Raw genomic sequence first — 25,422 nt, 5'->3', positions numbered from 1 at the left:
AGGGTGGACAGTCGTCACTCTGGCTGTGAAATACTGTTTTTCTTTAAGTACACTCTTGAAGAATAAAAAAAGGCACTCAAGCAGAATTTTATCTACTTCTAACAATAGAGCACAACACCCGCAGCTTTGTCCACTGAAAGCACCTTTTCTGAAGATCTTGTGACTGTTAGTAATAGAGGGTGATTACGGTATGAGGAGGGCTGGTAGCAGGAGCAAAGAGAAAGGCGTGTTAGTGCTACTTCACCGGTCTTTGTTACTTGACATCATATGAGAAGTATTTTGTCACAGGCAGTTAAGGAAAATGGAGATAATTTTATGAAGTCCATTAATGATACGGAATTTCTAGTTAGGGAATAAACTTAATTAAGAAGTAATTTTTGCCTGCTTCAGAACAAAGTAAAAGTTGGAGGGATGCTTTACAATACAGTATCTTGTAATTTAAAATCAGTCCAATCTTATTTAAGATCTTAGGAATGTAACTACCAGTTGCTAGCACAGAATGGAAAAAGGTACAGCTTTTGGAAACATATAGGAGAGAAATTTAAAAATACAAATTAAATAAGAAGCTGGGCTCTGTGAGGAAGCTCTGGTTAGACGCCAGTATCACAAGTAAGAAACCAGTTACAGCTTTGATGCAGGCGAGTCTTTAGTGGCAGTGTCTCAAGTCTGACTCACCTTTTTTTCATTTGCTTACTTAATCCTCTTGTGCAGTTTTAAGCTGATGATTGATTGTTAAACTAGTAGCTTAGGCTTCCCTTCTTTTCAGCTATTTTTCTTCATGAAAAAGCTTAATAGCTCATTTTTGTTTAACCTAAGGTGACTGTGGTTTACCTGCCCATCACCAGCAGTAGGATGGTATGATGACAGCTGTATATGATGACAAGCAGTAACCATTTCGGTATAACATTTTGTGCCTCAGTGAAAGATTTAAATGGTTGTGCTTGAATGACTTATTCCGGAAAGTAAAATAAAGTATTTCCAATAGTTCGTTCCACATATTCCTAATCTCAGCTTCCTTGTTCACAGTTTCTGGAGCCACTAAATTAATTAGTTATCTTCTTGAACCTTTCTGGTATGTTTTGTGTGGGTGAATCTTGAGGTAGCTGTGGAAATTCAGTTCAATTTGTGTCAGTGTTGCCTCGAGTCTCTCTGGATTGTCCTCCTCTCCATTCTCCAAGGGTTGCGGGACCAGGTGAGGTAAGTTTTACACAGTCACATCTGTAACATTTCTGTATCACAGAGTATCTGGGGAGATACAAGTTTTCAGTTTTCAAGAAGTCATAGGTTACAGTCATGGTAAGGAGATCTAAAGAGTTACAATGCTGGACAGCCAGCTTTTGTCCTTTGGATTGATGGTTATACCCAGCTGCAGTAGATGCATACAAAGAAGCCCATTACTCTCTAATGTTGGGGAGTGTGATGTGCCTCTCATCTACAAGACTGTGTAGGTACATATAAGCTATTTCTTTTGTATATACCTCAAACCATGATGGGTTTTGGATGTGGAAGGCCTTCCACAAAGAAGGCTCTGATGATCACCTTGCTGTTTCATGGAGGAGTTTCACATTTTCTTCTCTATGATAATTCAGGGTATCCTGGGTGGATCAAACTGATGCTGTGTCTGAACTGATGTTCTGGCTGGCTGGTTCAGAGAATTTTCTGGGCACAAAACTTACGGCAGCATCAGAATTGGGTTAGTTCACATTGGCTTCTGGAAATTTCCGTGGCTTTTTTATCGTCATCTTTGTTTTCTGGACAGCAGCAGTAAACTGGGACAAACTTTCTGATGAGTTTATTATTGTAATGTAGCAAACATTTATATGAAACAGCTTAAGTTTTCCCCCTTGGACTCTGGGTTGTAAATAGGTTGAAAAGCATTGAGATGCTTGACTGGCTCAGTTTCTGATATAACAGATTGTCTTTCCTCATCTTTTAGTTTTCTTCCGGCATTTAAATCTTTGAGTTGATAATCTAATTGATCTCCCTGATCATTTCAACAGAGAACAGCAATCTTTCCATTATGGTTTAAGATGTATATTAATAAAATTTCTCTACTTAGGAGCTCTGTTTCATGCCTTCCTGTGAAGTCTCCACTTGATACTTCAAGTGGCTGTCTGGTATACACAGGACCTGACTATAGTTTCTTTCTTGGAAGAGAAAATAAGCCATGTGTACAGGCTGGGGTCATTGAGTTTTGCTGTACACAGTAAGATACAGTGTGGCCTGAGTTGCTCCTTTCTCAGCTTTTTCGTGTCAGCTTCGTTGCCAGGGAAGCAAGGGAAGAGTTGCATTCCTGCCTGTCAGTATGCTCCACTTTCTGGTAAGTTTCTCTTCTGTCCTGGGTTCAACTGTAACAGTTATTTTTCTCCTTAGTAGCTGGTGCAGTGCTGTGCTTTGACTTTAGTCTGAGAACAATGCTGATAACACCGATGTTTTTAGTTGTTGCTCAGTAGCGCTTACCCTGATCAAGGATTTTTCAGTCTCATGCTCTGCCATTGAGGAGGGGCACAAGAAGCTAGGAGAAAGCACAGACAGAACACCTGACCCAAACTAACCAAACAGGTATTCCATACCACAGCACATCATGCCCAGTATAGAAACCGTGGGGGAGTTACCCGGAAGGCCAGATCACTGCTCAGGTCAGGCTGGGTATCGGTCAGCGGTTGGTGAGCAGTTGTATTGTTCATCACTTGTGCATTTTGTTTTCTTGTCGTCTCCTCCTTTAGTTTTATATTCTCTCCCTTTGTTATTTCCCTTATCATTGTTATTATTGGTGGTAGCAGCAGTGGTTTTGTGTTATATCTTAGTTACTGGACTGTTCTTATCTCAACCCATGGGATTTGCATTCTTTCTATTCTTCTTCCCATCCCTCCGGGAGTGGGAGAGAAGACAGGGGAGAGTGAGCAAATTTTAGGCTTTGGCACATGCAAACATGCAGAGTTACGGTCAGTGCCCTAACCCCTGCATTTTCCATCATTCGTTACAAAAGGCTTGCCTTAGGGAAATATATTACATGGGAAACCTCTCTGCAAGGGAATTTGCTTCTGTAAGTTTGTCTCTTGGTTTTAGTAAGGTCCATGGTTGCTTATTTGTTGAGGGCAGGTTTGGCAGTAGACTTCGGGTAGGCTTCATTTGCCTGTATTTTGGCGTCTAGTGCAGTTGACACTAAGTTAACCTGTCTAGTCTTCAGTTGCCATTCAGCTGTGTGGTTTAGCTAATCTAAAATTAGAAGCCTACTTGTTGATCACCTTGAATCCCCGGGTCTGCTGGCTGTGTTGACTAGTGGTGTAACACATTTGTTTAAATACATGCATTATTGCCATTTCATTGCCTTTTCATGTTGGAGTTCATCTGAATCATCTGCCACATGCAGTGTCAGATGTGGCATGGGTCTTCAGAAGTCCTCTCTCAGCTTGTTGGAATATGCAGGTATCCAGATGTAACATCTTAGGATGTCTCAAATGGCACTGGAAGTCATGAGTAGACTACTGAGATCTGTAACTGCATTTTCTTTGACTCCAGTTGGAGTTTAGATACCTTGCTCATATTTGGAAACATAAGCAACATAAACATACATAACTCATGTATGTCTAATCCTTACTTGAATCCTCATATCTCACTGTATAGCAGTGCTGTATGGAATGGGTAAGTGTTCTCATGCGAGATACACTGTACGTGTAATGGCCTTGTAAATCCCATGTTTTTCATATTAGTTACTTGTCTTTTTCTGTAGTGGCTTAAGCAATCTACTACATCCAAAATACTTGCTTATTGTATTTCCTGTGTGACATATACTGTGTATTTCAAGTTGTATGAATCCTATCTTGATTGCAGAGTAAGCCTTTTCTAGCCCCTTTGCTATCACATCATAATTAAATGGCAACAAATATTCTTACCTTTGGCCGTTTTGGTGATTGAGGAAATCTTAGGTTTTAGTCTTTGGTTCTGTAGTTAGTTACCTTATTGGTTTTGTTTGGAAATTTTCTTTTATTTTCAAAATTACACAAAGCTATTGTAAACAGAGTTGTTTGATAAGGACTGAATTGGTGACAGATGTAAATAATTTGTATTCCCAGATAGCGGTAATCTGGTCATTGGTTTAGGGACTCATGCGCTTCATGCAGCATTGTGGATCAGCGTGGTACTGGAAATCAGGAAACCAGTGCAGTATCAAAAGAAGTCTGTGAGATGAAGCAGTTTGCAGCTCAGTCTTCTGAGTCTGAAGTCCTTTTTTTTTTTTTTGATTGTTTTAATGTGCTTGCCCAGTAATTTGAAAGGGAAGTTGAGCTGACTGCTGTTAGAAGAAGTAGCTGAAAAATATTATGAGTGCAGATTTTTAATCTGTTCAATTTCCTACTCAATTTTTATTTTCTTTTCCAAGAATGCCTTCCTGCCTCTCCTCAGAAGGCTTCTTACTGACCCTGTGTAGGAGTTTGCAAAGGATAGTCCTTCCGTGGATGATAATATCCTTACAAAAACAACTTGTATGTTTTCTGAATGTGTGATGGAATTTGATGTTCTGATCTGGCATTTACTGCAGCTGCCTGGCCCTGCCTTGGCTTCCCAGGGGTTTATCTGCGACGCTTTTCCTCTCCAGTCCAGGAGCAGAGGAAGCTGCTTGTAAGGAAGTATTTAGTTAGTCCTAAGGGACTGGGCTTTAGCACTGGGCAGGTAAGGGAACTTTTCTGTAAAGCTTGCAGCTCCTTGGATTTTGAGTATTAGTCCCCAGTATTCTGTGTCAACTCACCGTCCTTTTTGTGTGCATTTTTGTCTTTGGTTGTAAATTAGTTTATCAAAATAAGAAAAATAAAAGTTAGTGATTCTGTGATTCCCCTCTCTCCCCACCCTCCCCTTCAGGAAAGTAAAATGCTTTTAAGGCCTAAGTTTACTTGCTGTCATGGATTACCTAGTTGTTAATTAGCCAGTAGCTATGTCCAGTTTTCACTGAAATTAAGATTCTCTAATGTAATGTATTGTAAAAAAAGAAAAAATAAAGTAAATAAAATACAGGCCACGGGTTTCTGAGGGTGAAATCATTGGGAATAAGATCGTGGGGTTTGTGTGGAACAGTGTAAGGAGCTTTAACTTTGGTGTCTGTGGTTTGACAGCGAAGCTAAGCTGATTAGCGGGAGCTGAAAGGGCTAATTCCTTGCACCCACTCCAGGTCAGGAGTTTATGGCCCTCCCTCTACAGACACAGGCGCTCCTCTGATCTTCCTCCTGAGCGTGAGCTGGTTCAGTGAGGTAAATGAACAGAAAGTATTTGCTTTTTGCTGTAGGGGAGGGAGGACATGGGCAGCAAGCCATTAGATCAGTTTGGCTGTTGGCAAAGCACCCATAGTAAGGCAAAAAGCAGCTAATTGATGGAGGAGTAAGTGGGGAGGGACAAACAATGAGGACCAGCAGTAATATAGAATATAAGTATATAAATAGAAACAAAAAATATATTTAAAGACATATATATATAGACCCTAGGTGATTTCATGCATACTTTGTCAGTTTTGCTTATTTAAAATGTACAAAATAAGATAAATTTTATTAATAATTCTAGATAACCACCTGCTGACTGTTACTTTAAGTAGTGCTGTTGTTAAACTGCTACTGTGTGGCTATCTTGTGATTTGATTTTATAGAACAAAAAAGATTGAATTAATGGCTGTTCTGAAAGTAATGCAAGGCTGTGTGTTTTCTGTCATTCCCAAATAAGCTGCTAGATATAACCCAGTGAAAAGAAATTATATAAAGCTTAGGACTTTTGTAGTGCTCTTTGTGTTAATGCACATACATGTACAAATATTTACTGTGAATGTGAGAAGTAGCATACAAGAAATAAATTTTACCTTTTGGCATTTTTGTATGCTTTTGTGTAACTGAATGAGTGAAGGAATATCAAGAGAACAGGAGGAGAATGGGGAGTTCAATGTTAATATGAAGTCTAAAATTAAAAGCAAACCCTCCTTAGTTAGGAAGCTGTTAACTATTAGTGTTCTGTGACTTGGAACTTTTACAGAAGAATCACATTAAAAGCTGCTAATCAAAGCAAGGGTTGATCTGGAAAAACCCTTGAGATGCTGCCCGCGTAGACACTGCCTCCAGTTTGTTGTAATGCTTGCTGTTCATGTGCCTTTCCATATTTTCATTAATTATGTGGACGAAACAGTGCACTTATTAAATTTGTAAAGGTTATAAAGCGGGCTTAGAGGAGGCTGCAAACATTTCTTACCTAGAATTCAGTGTGATCTTGAGAAATTGAAATTATCTTCTTCTGTCTTTTCCTTTTTTTTTTTTTTTTGGTAAGGAGTTCAAGGAAGACCAGAACAAACCCTCATTAGCTGCAGAAGAGATTCACAAGCAGAGCACAGGCTAGAACTTGCTGGGTAGCAGTTCTGCAGAAAAGGATCTGGGATCATTAATGTGACACTGTTGTGAAAAATAACAATTCAATATAAGTGGAAGTATTGGATATGTGAGAGACAAGCTCAGCAGTGGCTGGCCCTCAGTTGTTAACGTTTGTAAAGCACTTCACAAGTATGTTCCATGTGTCATGTGCAACATACTTGTACACAGATTAGAACTGGTACTTTGGGTTGTATGGCAGAGTAGTGTGAAAGTGTGGTAACACCCTACTGCATATGTGCATTTTCACTTTCTGTGCAGACGAAGTCCAGTCTTCTGGTTCAGCTGTTCAGATCATTTGTGTCTCCAACTATTGTTTTTTCATATAACAACATGTGTTTCAAGTCAAGTATTGCTTTTTCAATTTTCCCATGTTGTTAAAGAGTTTAACTTGAAGTCATTGTTTATGTTTTCCACCTTCTGTACTGTCTTATCCACTTATCTGTATTTACTAAATTTCTGTGGCATATTCTAAGAATCATTTTCATCTGAACATTTATTTCATATCTAAAAATATAAATTGATTCATGTTCCAGAAAATACAAGAAATTATAATCATCAGAAAAAAATACAAGTAATTTTTTATGTTGTGTGGTGCTTTTAGCATGACACAAGTATATTCACAGTTAAAAATATTCTGCACCTGTGAATATAACTAAATTAATGCTTATATTGGTCTTCCAAGGCAAGGTTTTGGTAGGGGGGACCTACTGGAGGGACTTATGTGAAAAGACACCAGAAGCTTCCCCCGTGTCAGATGGAGCCAACGCCAGTGCCTTTGAGATGGACCCATTGCTGGCCAAGGCCAAGTCCATCAGTGGTGATGGTCATGCCTGTGGGATAACATAGTTAAGTAAGAAGGGGGAAAGTTATTGCACAGGGGCAGTTGTAGCTGGAGAGAGAAGTCAGAATCTCTTAGCAAAACAGCCCTGCAGACACCAAGGTCAGTGCAGAAGGAGGGCAGGAGGTGCTCCAGGCCCTGGAGCAGAGGTTCCCCTGCAGCCTGTGGTGAGACAGGCTGTGCCCCTGCAGCCCACTGAGGTCCATGCCGGAGCAGATTCCACCTGCAGCCTGGGGAGGACCCCACACTGGAGCAGGGGGATGCCTGAAGGAGGTTGTGACCCTGTGGGAAGCCCACACTGGAGCAGGCTCCTGGCAGGACCTGTGGCCCCGTGGAGAGAAGAGCCCATGCTGGAGCAGGTTTGCTGCAGGACTTTTGAACACACAGGAGACATTAGAGCAGTCTGCTCCTGGAGGACTGAACCCCTTGGAAGGGGCCCAGGCTGGAGAAGGGGAAGAGTATGAGTCCTCCTCGGAGGAGGGAGGAGCAGCACAGACAACATGTGATGAACTGACCACAACCCCCATTCCCCATCTCCTGCACTGATAGGGGGAAGCAGGTAGAGAAATTCAGAGTGAAGTTGATCCCAGGAAGAAGGGAGAGGTGAGGGGAAGGTGTTTTTGAGGTTTGCTTTATTTCTTATTATCCTACTCTGATTTGATTGGTAATAATTTAAGATAATTTCTTGAACTCTACTCTTTTTTTGCCTGTGACAGTAGTTGGGGAGTGTTTTCTCCCTGTCCTTATCTTGAGCTTTTAGTTATATATTCTCTCGCCTGCCCAGCTGAGGAGGGGAGTGATAGAGTGGCTTTGGTGGGCACCTGGTGTCCAGCCAGGGTCAACCCACTACAATGTTGTGTTTCCAAACTTAGAAGAAAAATGAATGGAATGTTTGACAGAAATATTTTAACTTTAAAATGTGAAGTGGTTTTGTTTTGTTCTTTTATTGTGAGTTTGTTTTGGTTTGGGTATTTTTAGTGTGAGAGTAAAATTGACAGTTTGTATATAGTTTAACAAGAAAGTTAATACCAACTGATAATGGAACCTGTGTAGCTGCTTGTGTGCAAAGTGCTTTCAAAGTGGAAGGGAAGTAAAATGCAAATATAGTATATTTACATCCCTTTAAATGCCTGCATAGCATTTCTAATGCAGCTGTGCAGGTTAGAGCATTAAAAACACTGCAGTGTTACGCTGCAGAAGGCACCATAAGGTCTAGAATATAACTTTACAAAAATGCCAGCACTGCGACGTGCAGGCTTTGACTGGGTAGAGATGTATGTGATTGGGACTGCAAGAAATACCATTGCTGTGGTGTGTTAGCATGGCAGCTGGGGGCTCAATAAAGACACAACGCTGGCAGTCACAGCTGTGCAGTCCTGCTTTCCCATTGAGATCCAACTGTCTGTGAGCATTGCCTAGTATTGAGTGGAACTCCTGTGGAGACACATGGGTGGAGTGGTTTCCTAGATGAGAGTTGGGTTAGCCACCTGAAATGAGATGTGGGGGCTTCTCTAACCCTATTCATAATACGTAAATAGACTCCTCCTTTTGTATATGCCAGATTTTTCAAAAACATCCACATAGAAGATTTAACAGCATTTTGATTATATAATTGCATTTCCTCTCTGACCAGCTTAGTGAAATCTCTCTCCCCCAGGTCATACATTTTGTTGTGTAGTAACAAATGGGTCTTTGCTGCTGGCTGGAAGGCCTCAAAATGTTTTTACTTTGCTGTTTATAGAATAGTACAACACTGTTATATATGTAAGAAATGTAAAGAAAAGATGGAGCATGTAGGTTTTGTCCCGTTTTTGTAATGACATCAAAGATTAATTGCTTGGTAGTGTGAAAATGACATGACAGCATTATATCAACTATGTTCTCTGTGTTGCCTCTGCTAGTGGATTTTTAGAACTGATTACAAATTTTTTATCTCCATATGTCATGTACTTAAAGAGTTAGTCCCTACAATTACATTTATGTCCTGGGCACTTGTTTATACAGGTTAATTTACAAAATACTTGTAATTTCTCATAAGAGTTCTGCAGCTTGAGATGTATAAGAAAACCCCAGCACCTATATGTTATGATTTTATTCTGATTTCATAATTTAATTTCCTATGCACTTTATTGTAGTACAAAGAGTGCATTTTTTTTCCTCCTCAACTTTATCTTACTCATTTTCACACTTCCTTGATGCTATTATCAAACTGGGTATTTTTATCCTTATTAGCCAAGGATCAAACCTACAATTTCTGCCTTTAGAACAGTAATACCATAAACCGCATTATTTGGTCATTAGTAAGTTCTGCTTACTTGAAAAGAAGAATAAACTTTCAAAGTACTGGAAGATGAAAGAATAATTCACAGCTGCTAGGGCCCAAGAATAAGTCTTCAGTATATCTCATATATTACTATGTGAGTACTATGTGAGTAATGGCTTTCTCATAGTCATGTTTATAAAGCTAAAATGCACCAAATTGTAAGGAGTTTCTTAAACTTTAATTATTGTGATGATATTTCATACTATGTTTGTTTCATTTTAATAAATATGGCCTGATTCTGACATCATTGACTTGATGTTTACAATTGAGAACCTTTTATAATTCATTCTGATCTATACCAATATATTTAAAATCAGGATGAAGCATGTAATATACCAAAGAATTCTATAGTTATACATTCTCAGTATTTAAGTCCTTTTAATGATACAGCTGTGTTGTATGACAGTAGTAGGACAGTAGTGACAGTAGGACTTTTACTGTCTAAGCATAGTCCATATTTTTGAACACATGAATATATCTCAGTTGACTGCATACGTTTTTTGTAACTTTTTGTCACTACTAGCATTTTACTTAAGATATTTATGAGAAGGGCAAGTGAGTGCATCTTAGCTTCATTTTCAATTTTTTACTTTTGCCTTTCCAGAGATTCAAATCAGCCTGCCTTTCCTCAGTAATAAAACTGGCATTCCACTCTGAACTTCTCCAAAGCACAGTCAATAGTAATAGGATTTATTATTTTAATTATAATAGTGCAGCTGTTGCACTTTATGGTGTATTGAATGATTTGGTATCTTAATCCAACAATAGTGTCCCTCTGAGTAGAAATACTTGGATGTTTTTTAATAGATTTGGGGGGTCAAAAATACTGATGTAATCAGAACTTTTTTACATAGTTCTACTAATTTCAGTAGGATCTTAGTTAGATGGGATTGGATGGGATTTTTGCTTAGGAAGACAGAATTCCTCACCAGAAGTAGCAAACAGCTTAGTGGTAAGGGTGCTGCTTGTGATGGAGGAGAGCTAGGTTCCTGTCCTCTTCTACTTTTGCCAGAGGAACCAGAGCTGCTGCTGAGAAAGTCCCAGGTCCCCAGGCTGCTTATCGGCGGTTTTGAGGGTTGTCTCTCTATCCACTCCGTACAGATCATCATGGGCATGAACCCTAAAAAATGAAGTCCATGTCCATGCTACTGCATAAAATGTATCATCCTGTTTGCTGCTGATGCCAAAAGGAGAAGTTCAAGACTTTCCCTGGAGGTTCGAGAATGTCTGCCTCCTCTCTTACTTGTGTGGATTGCCTGCGATGCCTCCTGGCCTCTGAACCGCTCCCATGTGGTTTTTTCAAGAGTTTTTTGTCAGTAGCCAAAGTTTTGCCGAGGAGCATACTCTCAGTGAATAGTATGAAGGAACTGTGCCCTGACCCTGATTTGTTTACGAGTGTAGACTTAGCCAGAGAACAGGTATTGGTAATGAAGAGACTCATTTTGGGTAGATGGAGAGAGATAATTAGTACCTGTCATGTTCCTGGTAAATGCTTTAGCCAGTGGGTTAAAGGCTAGTTTAGGAAATCACGGTACCTGTGCTAGCAGTTTATACAAGTGTTGAAGTGCTCCACCTGTTGACTGAAGAAGCAGTTATTTTTTTAGAACATGCTGCTTTGGTATTTTGTTTGGTGTTTATTTTCTCTCTCTCTCTCTCTTTTTTCTTTTTTTTTTTTTTTTTTTCCTCTTTTGTGGTGTGGTAACAGGCAGAAAACCCCAGGGATTTTCTCTTTTTGCCTCATTTGGTATTTTGTGTGCAATTTACTGGAAAAACTATGGCAAAAGAAGGCTATGGCAGTTTGTTGTAATGACATTCTTTCTTGAAGAAACTAGCAGGTGCTAATCTCATCAACAAAATAATTACATGGATTTTTATTCTAGAATAATAGTTCTTCCTCCTGTATTTCAGGCAGGGTCTGTCCATAGCTGAGCAACAAGAACGTTCAGAGCGTGTGGCTTCTGCTCTGGTGATATTCTTCGTCTGAGAGCTCCCTTTCTCAGTGCTTCAGTTTGGAAATAATGTTTGCAGAGGCATTTACTTCTGTGGATAGTTTTGTGACTCAGATCCAGGAGCAAAAAAGAAGTGTTGCTAATATCACTACTATTATTTGACAGTCAAAATTCAAAGTGCCCCACTTATAATAATTTTTTTATTGCAGTGATAGGCAATGGCACAAGTTAAGATGCAGACTACAGCAAACCTGTCCGGACCCACCATGTCTCCTATGGTGCTACCCCTACCAGTTGCCACTACAAATACACTGGGTCTGCCGTCCTCGATGAATGGATCCATTTCAGAATCGGCTGCCAGCTGTAGCAGTCCTACTGCTGGCCTTGTGGATCCTGCTCCTTCTAGCAACTCACCAGGTAAGTTGGTTCAGGTGTATTTTCTTTGGTGTTCAAATGAATTTTTTTTGATGACTTGTTGATTTGAAAAATAAATAAATAAATTAGGTCTTAAAGATGATTAAAATAAAAAAATCCTATAGAAAAATATTTTGGCTAGTTGTTTACTAAGTTAGATTTCTTTAACTGAGCTCAGACTTACTCTGAAGTGTTGACCAATGACATAAAAGCTCAGATATAAAAGGACATGTCTGTTTTGTCAAATTCTGAGTGTATCTTTTATACAGAAGTTTTAGTGGTGCAGGAAGGTCTCCAAGTGTGTTTCTCTTCCCTAGAACAGAATGTCTTCAGACTGCTTGGCAGTATTCAGTGTTTCTTTTGTAGCCTAATAAATGCTCTAGTTCCTATGCTGAACTGGGTATAAAATGCAGAAATGTTATCCTAAAAAAATAAGCAAGAGACAGTGTGTGTTAGAGATCAGTTGAAAAAGCAATAGAAAGTTAAAAAATAGTAAGGCAGTACACATGAAGTGAGTCATCTAAGAAAAGCAGAACAAAATCCTTAAAGGGGGAGAAAAGGTGTGTTTTGGGGTGCTCTGAGAGTGACCTCATTATTGTGAGAAAAGTCTAAAACACCAGGAAGAAGCAGGGAGAAGCGGGTGGGGACCACAGGGTTTCATCTGCTATATTTATCTTGCAACTCTTACTCTATCTACTTCTGCTTCAAAGTGTCAAGAAACCATTCTGAAAGAGTAGTCAGTTCCTGGAACCAGTGTGTTCCTGGCAGTAAACTTTGGTGATGTGGAAAATGTAGCATACGTATATGTCCTCCTACACTGTCATGCTTTATAGAGACATTTTGGAAAGAAATAGTTGTATTTTTAGTATTTTTTTTTAATTGCATGTAATCAAAATGGTTATTGTAAAATATATATTCTTTTATGATTAATATGTAAATAGCATTTAAACATTGTATTTAGCATATGTGTAAAATTATCTTTTAGCCAAAGTATTTTCTTTTCTAAGCATGATGCTGCTTTTGCAAAGCTTTACGAAATTGTGAAGAATACATTTCTCCACAAAAACTTCACAGACTCTTTATTTGCAGCTCCTCTCCAAGATAACATGGCAAACCCCAAAGAGAAAACTCCAATGTGTCTGGTAAATGAGTTAGCCCGTTTCAATAGAATTCAACCCCAGTATAAGCTTCTGAATGAAAGAGGGCCTGCTCATTCCAAGGTAAGGTCACAGCTCCAGATGATGAGCCATACCTTAAATGCTGAATGGATAATGTCATGATCTGGACGATTGTGCTTGTCAAACACAGCCATGCTGTTTGTCTGAGGGGTTTCTTACTGTTACTTATTTGCTTTCTTTTTGTTGTTTACTGATTTCAGAAAGTATGTCTGTATTTCTATGGAAGCTCTGTACATCATTTTAAACATGACTTTCACTTCCACCTTTGAGTTTATATTTGTTGGTCTCTGTAGAAGACCTTGTGAAGGTGTTTCCAGGGTAGCACTACCCTTTCTTAATCACTGTGGAGCATTTGCTTTTTAAGCTGCTGAATCTTTCTCCGCAGTTGGTGTGCCTCTGATAACTACCTCAGGGTTTGTTTCATAGTACTGCAGATGACAGCAAAGCTAATTTTGTGTCATTTCTTTTAAGTGCTTATTTTTATGATTCTGTATCCATAAAGGTGTTTGCATTGGTGCTGTATTATTGGATCTAGCATTATAGGGCACAGACATTATTATTATTCTTTCTGTTAAACTCTGTGAAACTTCAACATTTCCAGTGATATCAAGACTCCTGATATAGCATTAAAGTTTCTAGTGAACAGCTTTAGGCAGTTCTCATATCAGCTTGCATATCCAACTTCATTTTAGAAGTGCAAATTAGGATGCTTTTGGGTGATGTAGAATACAGGGGGGTATTCTCATTATAATAATTTTCAGGCACAATTTTGAATTTCCTCCCTCGTTAAGAGCAATCTGACTTATGCCATAAGACTGTGGCATAATTAATAGCTGCTTGGAACTCAATATTTCTAGAGTGGCAGAGCTGTGTAAGGCAGTGGGGTCACACTGCCGATTTCATTCACAACAGTTTCAGCTGGGTGTGGGCTGCCCCTCTGCCATTGCTCCTGGTTTCTCAGTTGCATGTTATATTGTCAGCTAGTGCAGAGTATATGTGAATCACTGACCTCGTTTGACCTCGTACATGCATCCTTTAGCCCTGCACCTGCTGACTTTTCTACCAGTATAATGAGAGTCAGAAAGCTTTTAGGATTCCTTATTGCGAATGGAAATTAAAGTGCTCTTCAGTTTCCTGAAGGCATTTGGCACCACAGGATACACTGGTTGGTTGATTTTAGGTTGTGGCATGTTAAATCTGTTGTGCTTTTCACTTTTGTGTTGTATATTTGTTTTTTTACCTTTTATCCATTACTGTGAAATAACAAGTACTTTCAGTGTACTAAAAGTTGTAGTTTTGGCTGTTCATATTCCTTCAGCAGTAAAGAGATTTGAGTTACATTACATTCATGTTACACTTTACATTTTAGCAGGAAAGGAAATAAAAAAATTGCGAAACATATGCTCTGTAGGCTCAAAACAATATTAAATCTGATTTTGACCTGTGCAGCAAATGCAAAAAACAAAGGAGGGGAGGGGATGGAAGAACAAGGGTGATATTGATAAGATTATGCAGACTTGTGTACCTTTGACCTACAAAAACCAGAGACATAGAAATTATTATGACTGTGTTAGCAGTTTAGTATAATGTCTTGCTAGTAATAGGTTGATATACCTGATAGAATATGTGAAACACAGCTGGATTTGTCCTAGAAAGCATGATCTGAAGGATGTAATGCTGCTGCGGCTCTTTGCCATTGAAAGAACATCTCATATTGCTTTCCTCCTACACATACTCTGTTCTTCACTAGTGGTTTTCATAATTTCTAGAGGCATGCTCTGTGAGACAGCTGTCTGCATTGTGACCACAAATGCTAGTAAATTTTTGTATCCTTTTTTCTAGTTATCTCTGGAAAGTAAGTTCTGACACTTGGGGTGAAATGGGAAACTAGAAACAGTGGAGATAGAAGTGATGCTTCCTGACAGTGCAATTGAAGTTTCTAGGAGTCTGCCCTCCAGGTGGATGCTTCATCATGAGAAAAATCTAGAATTGTTTGTTAGCATAAACGAGAGTAAGCTCTGTGGCGTTTGCATTTCCACTCTGCAGCCATCAGGTAAATTAGGGGGGAAGTAAAGAATACAAACTTCCTCAAAAAATTAGTGGGAAATACTTCTTAATTCATAGCAGAATTGTCAGCTCCGGTCTTGCAGAACTTGAGTACTTCGTTGACTGCTCCAGATTTTGGCGTAGGCGGTTTTATTCCTTTAATTAAATTCCCACCTACTACTGTGTGTGGGGGGTGTTTGTAGGAGTTTGTCAGATGGGCTAAATTGAGAAGCTCAGAGCAGAGCTCTGGCCATAGAAGTCAACTGAGCAAGTCCTTTATTGTATTGATTTTCTGCTTATTGCTCTAAGCATTAAGAGGAGAGTTATAGGTAGGTAAGTAGCCATTATTAATCATATTTTTATTTAAATTCAATATTATTCTCCTCTTATAAAAATACTAGACTGATACTTTGTTGCAAAATTAAAAATATATAAACTCCACACCCAGAAATCAGATTTCAATTATTTTAGTTATAAGGATGGATGTTTATAGATAATTTATATAATTACAGATATTTAGCTCTAATGCCCAGCTTAGCTTTCAGGGGAGGGGGTGAATAGCATTTGACAGAGGGCAAAATTAAAATACTCTTTCTTCCTCCTTGTCTGTGAGGAAATGTCATGACTGTTGTGGAAGAAAAAAGACATGGCAATAGGAACTGTGCTACGGGGACTGGCACTGTGCTTCTGAAAATTACAGTAGGCCAAAGCTCAAGCCTGTAATTAAGACACAAGTATTTATTTACAGCATTCAGTTCATATGCATGGTGTGTACATGTATAGGGCTGAGTTGGGAGGCAGACACATACTTGTGTACAAATGCTTGTTTGCAAGTACATGCTAAATGAAAATATATGTAAAGGCAAATTTAAAGGTTGCCATCTCTAGATAGTTGGTCTTAGATCCAGCAAGTTTAAATAATTTTAAAAATTACAGAGCAAACACCTATCAAAATAAAAATTTTACTTTATATTCTCCTCACACTAACATGTAGATTTCTTTATGTTGCCTCAAGTAAGTTGGCATGTTCTCTGAGGTAGGTATATCCTAGTTTACCATGTGTATCTGTCTTTTAAATCCTGCTCTATGTGTACAGAATTGATATGATAAAGACTTTGAGTTCTTACCCTTTCTCCTCTTATATGCTCAAGTTGAACAGAACATGGACGTATCACACAGAATATAAGAGTCTATCTAATGTTAAATATGCATTGAGATTTATCTTCATGACTTGCACAGCATAGATACTGCTTAAAGTAATCCTTTATTCCAGATTTGAAATATGTTTTTTTTTGATCAGTTAGTCCATTTCTGAGCTCTGAAGTTTTACAGTTCCTTTCTTTGCTATAGAGTCCACATTAAAGAACTGCAGTTTTATTAAGAAAGATAGTACTTCTTTTCTTTCTTACTTCATATTTTCAAACGTATTTGGGTTGTGACTCTGCCCTAAAATTATTTTCAGAAATCAGGTTGTGTGAGAAATTATTTCACTGGGTACGGGTATTTGTGCCACATTCTCTGCTGCCTTGAAGAGGAGCAGTCATTTATATCCATTCAGAATTATTAAAAGATTACTCTTTTAGTAGCATTGTTTACATTTTTCTACTAGTAGAGTGACTAAATACATTCAAATGTGTGTAGAATCGTGGTCTTAACTGACCTGTATATAGTCTTTAGGTAGTAGATTGTAAGTTTTATGTTATTATTACTTGGTTTAAATATAATTCTGTTCTTTCATAGTTGACATTAACATTATGCTGTTTTGCTTTGTTGTTTGCAAGGCTTAATGTTGCCCACTGCTAAGGACTCGCTGATCTCTCTGAGAATCAGATGAGTTTTCTGGGAATTGAACATAATGAAAAGAGAGCACAGTTTCTCTTCAGCCCTGAAAGCTTTTATACTGATTGGTCTAGTCCATAGTGATAATCTCGCCAGTGTTTACCTGTTCTTTGTCTTTGAAGATGTTCACAGTGCAGCTGACTCTCGGAGAACAGACGTGGGAAGCTGAAGGAAGCAGTATTAAAAAGGCCCAACATGCTGCTGCTAGCAAAGCACTGAATGAAACTACCCTTCCCAAACCAACGCCTAGACCACCCAAAAATAATGTTAACAATAATCCAGGTATGCCGTTTTCCTCTCTGTGTCAAATATTGTTGAAGTGTTGGAATATTATACTACCAGTAAATAAATTTAATAAGATATAAGTTGAGTTGGAGGATGAGAATCAACATAGCTGTCTTACAGGTATGATAGTATAATGAAGAACTTCTAGGGAATTTGCACAGGAGAATTTTTAATGTACATAACAGTTGAATTGTATGTGAATATGTTATTTAGATTAGGATTGGATGTGTACAAAGTGAGTGTAGATGATTGACATACAGGACAAAACAGTGTAAAGTGATAGGACTTTTAAATGAGTTCTCTTAAAGCCTACTTCTTTTGTTATCAGCTTTTCCCTTTAAGAATATGCTCAAAGCCAAAAGAAATCTAGAAGCTTGTGTAATACTCTGCAATGTCAAGAATCAAACCCAGGATTCCTTTTTATAGAGATCTGAGCTTTTTAAAGTCACAGTGATTTTGAAGGACACAGGGCAAAAACATCGTTCTGGGCCTGGAGAAGCCATGTATTGATCTCTAAAGGAGCAAGAGAGTGCTATCACACCACTTCCAAACAATCCTTAATGGATAATGCCCAGGATAATACTCCCAAGCTATTTTTGTATTCCATGACCAGTAGATGGCTGTAGTGACACTGATTTCCAGTATTATTTTTCAGTTTGTTAGATCATTACTGTTAACTCATTAGCTTTTAGTTATAGTCTTACATTTTCAAGTCTTGCAAAGAAAACATTTTTTTCTAACCTGTAAGATTACTAAATGACTGCAGTAATGCCTGTTGCTGTTTGTTTGTTTCAATGCCTCATTGCTCTCTTTGTGGTTTTATTTAATGGTATTCAGTGGGAAGAGACATCATTCTTTTATCTTTGTAGTTTAAGGAAGTGTCATATTATAAGCACTTTGGAAAGATGAATAACCAGCTTGATTATAGCACTGACTTTCTCATTCATATATGAAGATTAATCTACTGAAACTGCATAGAGAATGCACTGAGATAAATGTTTAAATGTTCCTTTTTTTATTGCTTGTGGTTAGGTTAGCATCTGTATTCCAGTCTTTTAGAGAAGCTGAAATGTCATGGTAGTTACTTCTTTTTCAATTTAAGAGAAAAAGAATATCATGCAGCTCTCTTTTTGCTGCTCATCCCAGTTTTGCTTGTTTCTCTTGCAATATTTGTGGTTTAGGTGCCTTACATATATTCTTTGGGGTTTTTTGCAGGCAGTATAACTCCAACAGTGGAGCTGAATGGTCTGGCTATGAAAAGAGGAGAGCCTGCCATCTACAGGCCATTAGATCCAAAGCCAATTCCCAACTATAGAGCAAATTACAATTTCCGGGGCATGTACAATCAGAGGTTTGTACTTTTCTTATTATTTCATTGGTTTTATTCATTGCTTATAAATCTGCTCCAAATCCGTGTTCCCGAAGTTCCAAAGTTATTTCAGAGTAAAATGAAGCTTAAGATTTCTACAAAGAAGAGTCTCAGCAGTGTTATTTTGAAACATGCATGATCCCTTCTAAAAGAAGAGAGGTTCCCTAAGCATGTCACAAGGAATAAAGACATGTAAAACAATTGTTTCTGTTGTTTAATGTACATACTGGAGTTACAGTCTACAGCTGTGGCAGTGAGGACGCGGAGCATTAACTTTAGAGAGAGGTTTTGCTTTTCTTTGCTGTAGTGACGTGATTAGAATCTGTATCATTAAAAATGAAGTGCTCTTTTCTTAGAAATTGTATAGAAAATTAGGAGGGCTGCATTTTGAAAATTAACTTGAAACCATTCTCAGGTTTCTATTTTTTAACCATTCCTTAATCCCCAATGTTTAGTGAGGAAAGATCCTTTATTTCACAGGTTAGAAATCTATATTCAGATCCCTCCCTCAATGCAGTAATTACTGTAGTAAGCTGAGTAATTGTTGAGAAGATGGTATTTAAAATTATGTTTTTAAAGTATCAAATTCTTAAAGATTAAAAAATTTGAAACTCTTAGTGGGTGGAGCAGTTTCTTAACTGGCTATTCAAATATTTAATTCTTCAGTGTGTTCTAAGCTTTTGAAGCATCTTTATCTTCATTATTTGTACAGTTTAGTGCAGATAGAAAAAAAGTGGGGTGGGGCAGAAGGCCAGAATCTGAACTTGCCTGCTTTATTGTGCTTGTTTGAGTGCAGTTGCACCATTCAGGGTGACTAAAAATACTGTAGCTAGTAAATGGATAAAAGCTAAGTAGTAAAAAAAATAGATATGCATGTCTATCTGTATAAACACATACATAAACCCCTGTGCATATACCAGCTTACACATGTATACCACAGTAAAGATGAAACAGAACATTGATGCCATGTAATACAGTTTTGGGGTTTTAGGACTACTCCTGTGCTGGACATAATTGTTCATTTCCTTGTTTTTCATTTGGAGGTGCTGGTCCACTATGATCCGAGTAAGAAAGACACTTAGACTCTGTAAGGCATCATTAAGAAGATGTATAAGAAGTATGCAGTATAAGTTGTATGTATAAGCTGCCAGTATAAGAAGAGAACAGCAAAGATTAATCTTCCACCCCTTCAGATGCTGAGAGCCCTGAGTGGTGTAGCATTGAACAAGACTGAGACCCACACAGAGTGTCCCATGCAGACCTTGGCCTCAGCAGAGATTCTCCCCTTCTTGGTCATTCGCACTCTTGCAGGATTTTCTTACAAGGAGACAACCCTGTAATTTCTATAGGCAAACCAGCAATGGTGTTCACGTGAGAACTTCTTGCTGTACTGTTAGATAAAGTCAAGGCCACACAGGTGCTACCGAGGGGGAGCTGCTCGAAGGCCCCTCTCTTGCAGCAAGTCTGTCCTGTGGCTGAGGGATTTGTGCAGCACAGCCTCATCCTATGCACCATGCTGGGCATGGATCCTGCAGCACAGCACAGCCCGCTCAGGGTCAGGCTAGCTGCAGCGTGGGACACTGGATCCTGCTCGTCTGACAGTCAGGATTGCTGTATTACTAACAGAGATTATAATAAAGGAAAAAAAAACTCTGTTTTGGCACTCAGTTTACCAGTCTTATACTGGTTTATACCAGTTTAAAGCCTCACAAGTTGGAGTTTTGAGCAATTTTGCAACAAAGGCTCATCAGGACCTTTCAGTTCAAACCATATACATTAGAGAAAAGCTAAAAATGGTCAACATTGCATTTTGCATGGCTTCTTTTATCTAAGAGCTTTACAAACCAACTGTGGGAAAGGAGGTGCTGATGCTTTCAGGATCTGTTTACTAGCTGATTAGGTTTCATGTTTGTCAGCGCAGCATTTGGCACAGTTCAGTAGAACTGGCACTCTACTCAGAAGAGGCCTAGGCTGGAAACAGCAGCTCAGGTTTGAGAAATACTGGCAGAGCTGAGGATGAAATGTGCATACTACTACTCATCTCTATAGCCAGTGCTAGAACCCATATTCCCTCACATCTCTGAATATGCAGTTGGCTTGTTCATGGTTGTTCAAATTAGAGCAATTAATAAAATAAGATGTTGATTCTGACTACAGGGTCATCCAGCTTGCCTTGTCACCATTGAATGCTCGTTTGTTTTATTTTAAGCTATTTTTTCTTCAATTAGAATTGAAGAGAGTCATTCCTGAAGTTAAATTGTCCTACAGTATTTTCAATTATAGAATGTCTGTAAGTGACAAAACAGAAATTACATCTTGTAGATTTACCTAAACTGTGTGTTTTAAGCCAAGGAATAAAACCAGTAGAAACTAAACAGCAGCTTTTGGTGTTTTAATATGGAAAATAGTGTTAAAGACATCACAAAATTCAACCCTTCGTTTTTTTGAGAATTCAGAAGCTATTTGCTTATGATACAAAATTCCTCAAAATGTGTCTCACTGCAATCGAGAAAGCTTGAAAAACCTTTACTAAAATTAAAAAAAGGCTTTTGAAATTAAAACCACTTGTGAAGTATAGGAACAAAGAAAATGCAAAACAATGACAAGCTAAACAACAGACATAAAGTAATTAAAGCAGTTTCTTGCTTGGTTTTGAGGAATTTGGATAGTGTGATAGTTCTTCAAGCAATGTCACGCAAAGTGGTGGGGTCCCCGGGATAAACTACAGCTTCTGTGCACTTTGGCAGGTTCTGCTGCACTCAGCCTTTCATGTATGTGGTTGCTTTTGCCTGCATATATATTGAATAACTGCAGACTAAGAAGACTGTCACCTTTCCCCTTAGTGCATGGGTGAGAGTGCACAGACCATTCCTCCTTTTCTTTTTCTTCATAGCCCTGCCATTCTAAGCATATATTTTTTTTTTTTATGTTAGCTTATTTACAGTGCTGTTTGCAGGGCCAAACTGCTGGAGCCAGCCAAGCTGGCTGGCCAAGAAGCACAAGGCGACACAATTCGTGGACATGTAGTTCCCACCTGCTGGGCAGGCAGCTCCCCTTCTGGGTACTGAGTTGATGCATGGAACTGTTTGCTTAGGCTTAGTTGCTCCTGAAATTATGTATATCAGCCCTGTGGACCAGTGCCCTGAATACTGACTCACCACTTTAAAAATGATGTATAGGAAAGGGAAGTTTAAGGACTGGTCTTCGGCCAGCTACATCTGCAACTGCTGACTTCATAGTGGATCAATATGTTGCCCACACTAATGATCAAAAAGAGAATAGACTGTGTGATTATGGTATAAATTACTGAACTTGTCACATCAGATTAATAAAATATTTATGGTGAAAGAACAGAATAAAATGAAAACTTTTTTTCTTCTGTGAATGCTGAGTTAAAGATTAAATATGTGTATCAAAGGGAACAAATTTGAGGCTAGTGTTACTTGACATGAGTGCTTAGCAATGCAATCTAAATCCTCACCCAGCTTCATTTGTTTCACAGAAATTATGTAGTCCCAGGGGGAAGAAAGGAAAATCTAGCCAGAAGAACAGCTGCTAGAAGCCGAATTTTGAAGTGAGTGGGTTGCACTGAGGGAGACAATGTAAAATCTGTTGAGTCTGTCTCCAGAAATACACCTACAATTATACAACCCAGTTATCTAATTTACAGAAAGAGAGTGAAGTCTGAAATTCTCCTGGCCTTTAGAAGTCCTTCTGCACTGCCTGAGCACCCTGTTTACCTTCTAGGAAGAGACTTCTCTCTGCATGGAGAGCCTCATCCATCTGAGGCACAAGTAGTCCAATGCATAATGTAAAGTGTTGTTGGATGTGAAAGACTTTGATCTAGTATTGATTAGATCAGCCAGTTGCCTGGACAAGGTGAAGTCCAGATTATTCCATGAAGTCCTTTCATGACTTTAGGTGCATGATTAGCCTATTGTCTGTTGCAGAATTCCAGTTATTTGGGGCTTTCTGCTGAGGGTTTCTGCAACTGAGGAGGATTTTATGTGCAACTGTATATGTCCTGGGTTCAGCAGTAGCAGTCATTTTTCTCCGTCTTAGTAGCTGGTGCAGCTGCTGAACCCAGGACAGTATACAAAGCAGATTTTTTTTCCCCATGTATATGTACTGTGGCAGATGTGAGGACACTAAGTTGCCTAAATATGGACCTCTAGTTCCCCTTGAGATGTTGTAGGGTGTTTGAGACATCAATATGGGAACAGTGGATTTGGCAGAAGACCTTTGTGGCAGCTGAAGGCCAGGCAAGATACCCTAGAGCATTTCAAATGGCCCATGTAGCTAAGTTTAGACAATTGAAGGGATCTTTAAAAGTATTGTTCAGCCATCATACCATTTCATGTAGTTCACCAGGACTCCAACTATCCATGGGAAACTTCTGTTTTTCATGAGTCAGTCTGTTGTGGTTTAAACTGAGTCACACAGCTCATCCACTCACTCCCTACTCCGTGCCTTTCTCCTTCTTTCTTTCCTTCCCCCCCTCCCTGGCTCCCAGGGGGATGGGGAGGAGAATCAAGAGAATGTAACTCCCGCAGGTTGAGATAAGAACAGCCCAGTAACTACGGTATAACACAAATCACTACTGCTACCACCAATAATAATAATGCTAAGGGAAATAACAAGAGAAGAGAATACAATACCACCCGTTGAACGAGTTCGACCCCTCCGAAGAGAGCCCGTGCCCTTCCAGGTAACTCCCAGTTACTTCCCTGGGCATGACGTGCTGTGGTATAGAATACCTCTTTGGCTAGCTTGGGTCAGGTGTCCTGTCTCTGCTTCCTCCCGGCCTCCCCTCCTCCCTGGCAAACCACGAGACTCACAAAGTCCTTGGTCAGAGTAAACATTACTTAGCAACAACTAAAACCACCGGTGTTATCAGCTCTGTTCCCAGGCTGAAAGTCAAAACACAGCGCTGCACCAGCTACTAAGAAGGAGAAAAACTGACTGCTACTGCTAAACCCAGGACACAGTCCTGTGTCATATTATGTGGATATCCTAGGTACATGACTACATCTAAACTGGTACTGCTTGTGGTTGGGCAGATAGGTGCTGTTCATCACAGTGCTGTTGGGATTTGGATCCAAGCTCAGATGCCTCTCAAATAGTCTCTGTCTGATCACAAGAAACCTAGTTTCCCATTCTGACCAGTAGAAGGTCTAGTCAGAGCAGTTCCATGTCTAGAATGCTCTTTGTCATGCCACAAACAAGGATGTCTACCTTTTGTATGGAACTCTTCAGCACTTCACTGTAATAAGCAACTTAGCTTCTGTACATTAACTAAATACCTTCAGGCATCTGATCTTGAGCTGCGTCATACTCGAGAAATAATCCTAAGAATGTTGATTTGTAATAATGTGATGAATGCTATAGTGGGAGTCATCTGACTATTGCAGTGGAAGAACTGGAAAAAGATAAGAATCTCTTCCCAGGGAGGAGGGAGCGAAAAGCTTGAGAACAACAGACTCTTTAGGGGCATATCTGGGTAGTAACAGTACTAAGGAGAGGCAGGCATACAACTACTGAAATGCTTTTGGTTGAACAAAATACTGTTTTGCTGCAAAAAGTTGTTAGGCTGTGGATGGACACCAGTGCCCTTGCTCTCCAGGTTGAGTGAACCCCGAATTTGGAAGCCTGCTGTGTTAAGCTGAATTAGTCACAAGAGAAGAACCCCCTTGGTTAGGAGTGGTGTGGGGTGGCACCAGGATTTTTACCTTGCTACAGTTGTCGGCTTCAGACTTCAGCCACAGGGTACAACAGCCCTCCACTGAAAAAGGCCAGGAAGAGTCAGAGGTGCTTTGCCTGCATTTCCAGTCAATTGTTGCAAAATTTTGTCCTTCAAATTTACATTTTATGTATTAAGAGGTGTGATGATAAAGATGTTTACTGGCTGACTTTGAGAAAACTCCTTTCTGCATTACTTGCCCTCCTCGCAGCCTTTTGGACAAACGGCCAAAAACGCTTTTGGAAGAAAGGGTTTTTGAAAACTACTTGGAAATAAAGAGTTTGGTTAGAATGGGTTGTGTCTCCCTGAATACACTGTAATTTTATTCTGAACAACAGGTACAGATTTCAGATAGTTAAAATTTAAGGAAAGAAATAATAGTTCTAAGAATAATGCAAGTGATCGTTCAGATTAGCAATTCGATTGTTCAGCTGGAAAGGTCTGGTTTAGACCATTAGATGGCAGCATGAATTCATGTTCTGTTATAAAGAGTCTCACAGCAGAAGCACTTTCAGAAGTTGCGTTTTCCTGTTCTGAAGCTTTTCATTACTTTAAAATGTCTTAAATCCAGCAAAAATCAATTAAAACTGGGTTTGCTGCAAAGTTTTCTTTCCCTATGATTGAGGCTGAAATGCGGTAACTTCAATGACATTATCTGCTTTTTATGTAAATCTAGTGCGAGTAAAAGGTGCCAATTTATGAGCAGTGAAAATTGAAGTGTTTGGTTTATCCGCAGAAAGATAGTGAGAATTCTGCATTTCACCATATTATTTAATTTCTCAGCCTTGACCTAAAGACATTTCCTTAAAGATAAGGCTGCAACTCGGCCACCAAACCTGCAGTCTGTTCATACTAATGAAGCTTTCAGATGATTTGAATATGTATTCACTTGGAAGGGACTGAGATCGTTAGCTGATAGTTGATTCAGTTTTGTACATTATCAGTTGAGGCAGGATTCAGATTGTAGCTTAAACTCTTGTACATCACACTGCTACTACCCTGCTAGTGTACCAGCATGCTAGTGTAATAATCCGCTTACAGAC

The 25,422-nt window shown here is 39.1% G+C and overlaps 1 protein-coding gene across 3 annotated transcripts in view; it reads left to right on the top strand.

The window, feature by feature from the left end:
* The window catches only part of STAU2 (staufen double-stranded RNA binding protein 2), a 168,442-nt gene that overhangs the window by 8,430 nt on the left and 134,590 nt on the right, over nt 1-25,422 (top strand). For 2 of the 3 annotated variants that reach the window (XM_065668441.1, XM_065668439.1), the window contains exons 2-5: nt 11,718-11,925; nt 13,012-13,142; nt 17,108-17,267; nt 18,486-18,621. In XM_065668441.1, the coding sequence (XP_065524513.1) occupies nt 11,727-11,925; nt 13,012-13,142; nt 17,108-17,267; nt 18,486-18,621 (626 nt within the window). In that variant the 5' untranslated portion in view covers nt 11,718-11,726. Of the gene's footprint in view, nt 1-7,814; nt 7,840-11,717; nt 11,926-13,011; nt 13,143-17,107; nt 17,268-18,485; nt 18,622-25,422 lie in introns of those variants that run through there. The other variant, XM_065668440.1, reaches the window with a different exon arrangement.

The sequence above is a fragment of the Lathamus discolor genome, chromosome 2 (genome assembly GCF_037157495.1).
Source record: "Lathamus discolor isolate bLatDis1 chromosome 2, bLatDis1.hap1, whole genome shotgun sequence".
In the NCBI taxonomy this organism is placed as follows: Eukaryota; Metazoa; Chordata; class Aves; order Psittaciformes; family Psittacidae; genus Lathamus; species Lathamus discolor.
The sequence above is the reverse complement of the archived record's forward strand: the minus strand, read 5'-3'. Positions and strand labels throughout refer to the sequence as shown.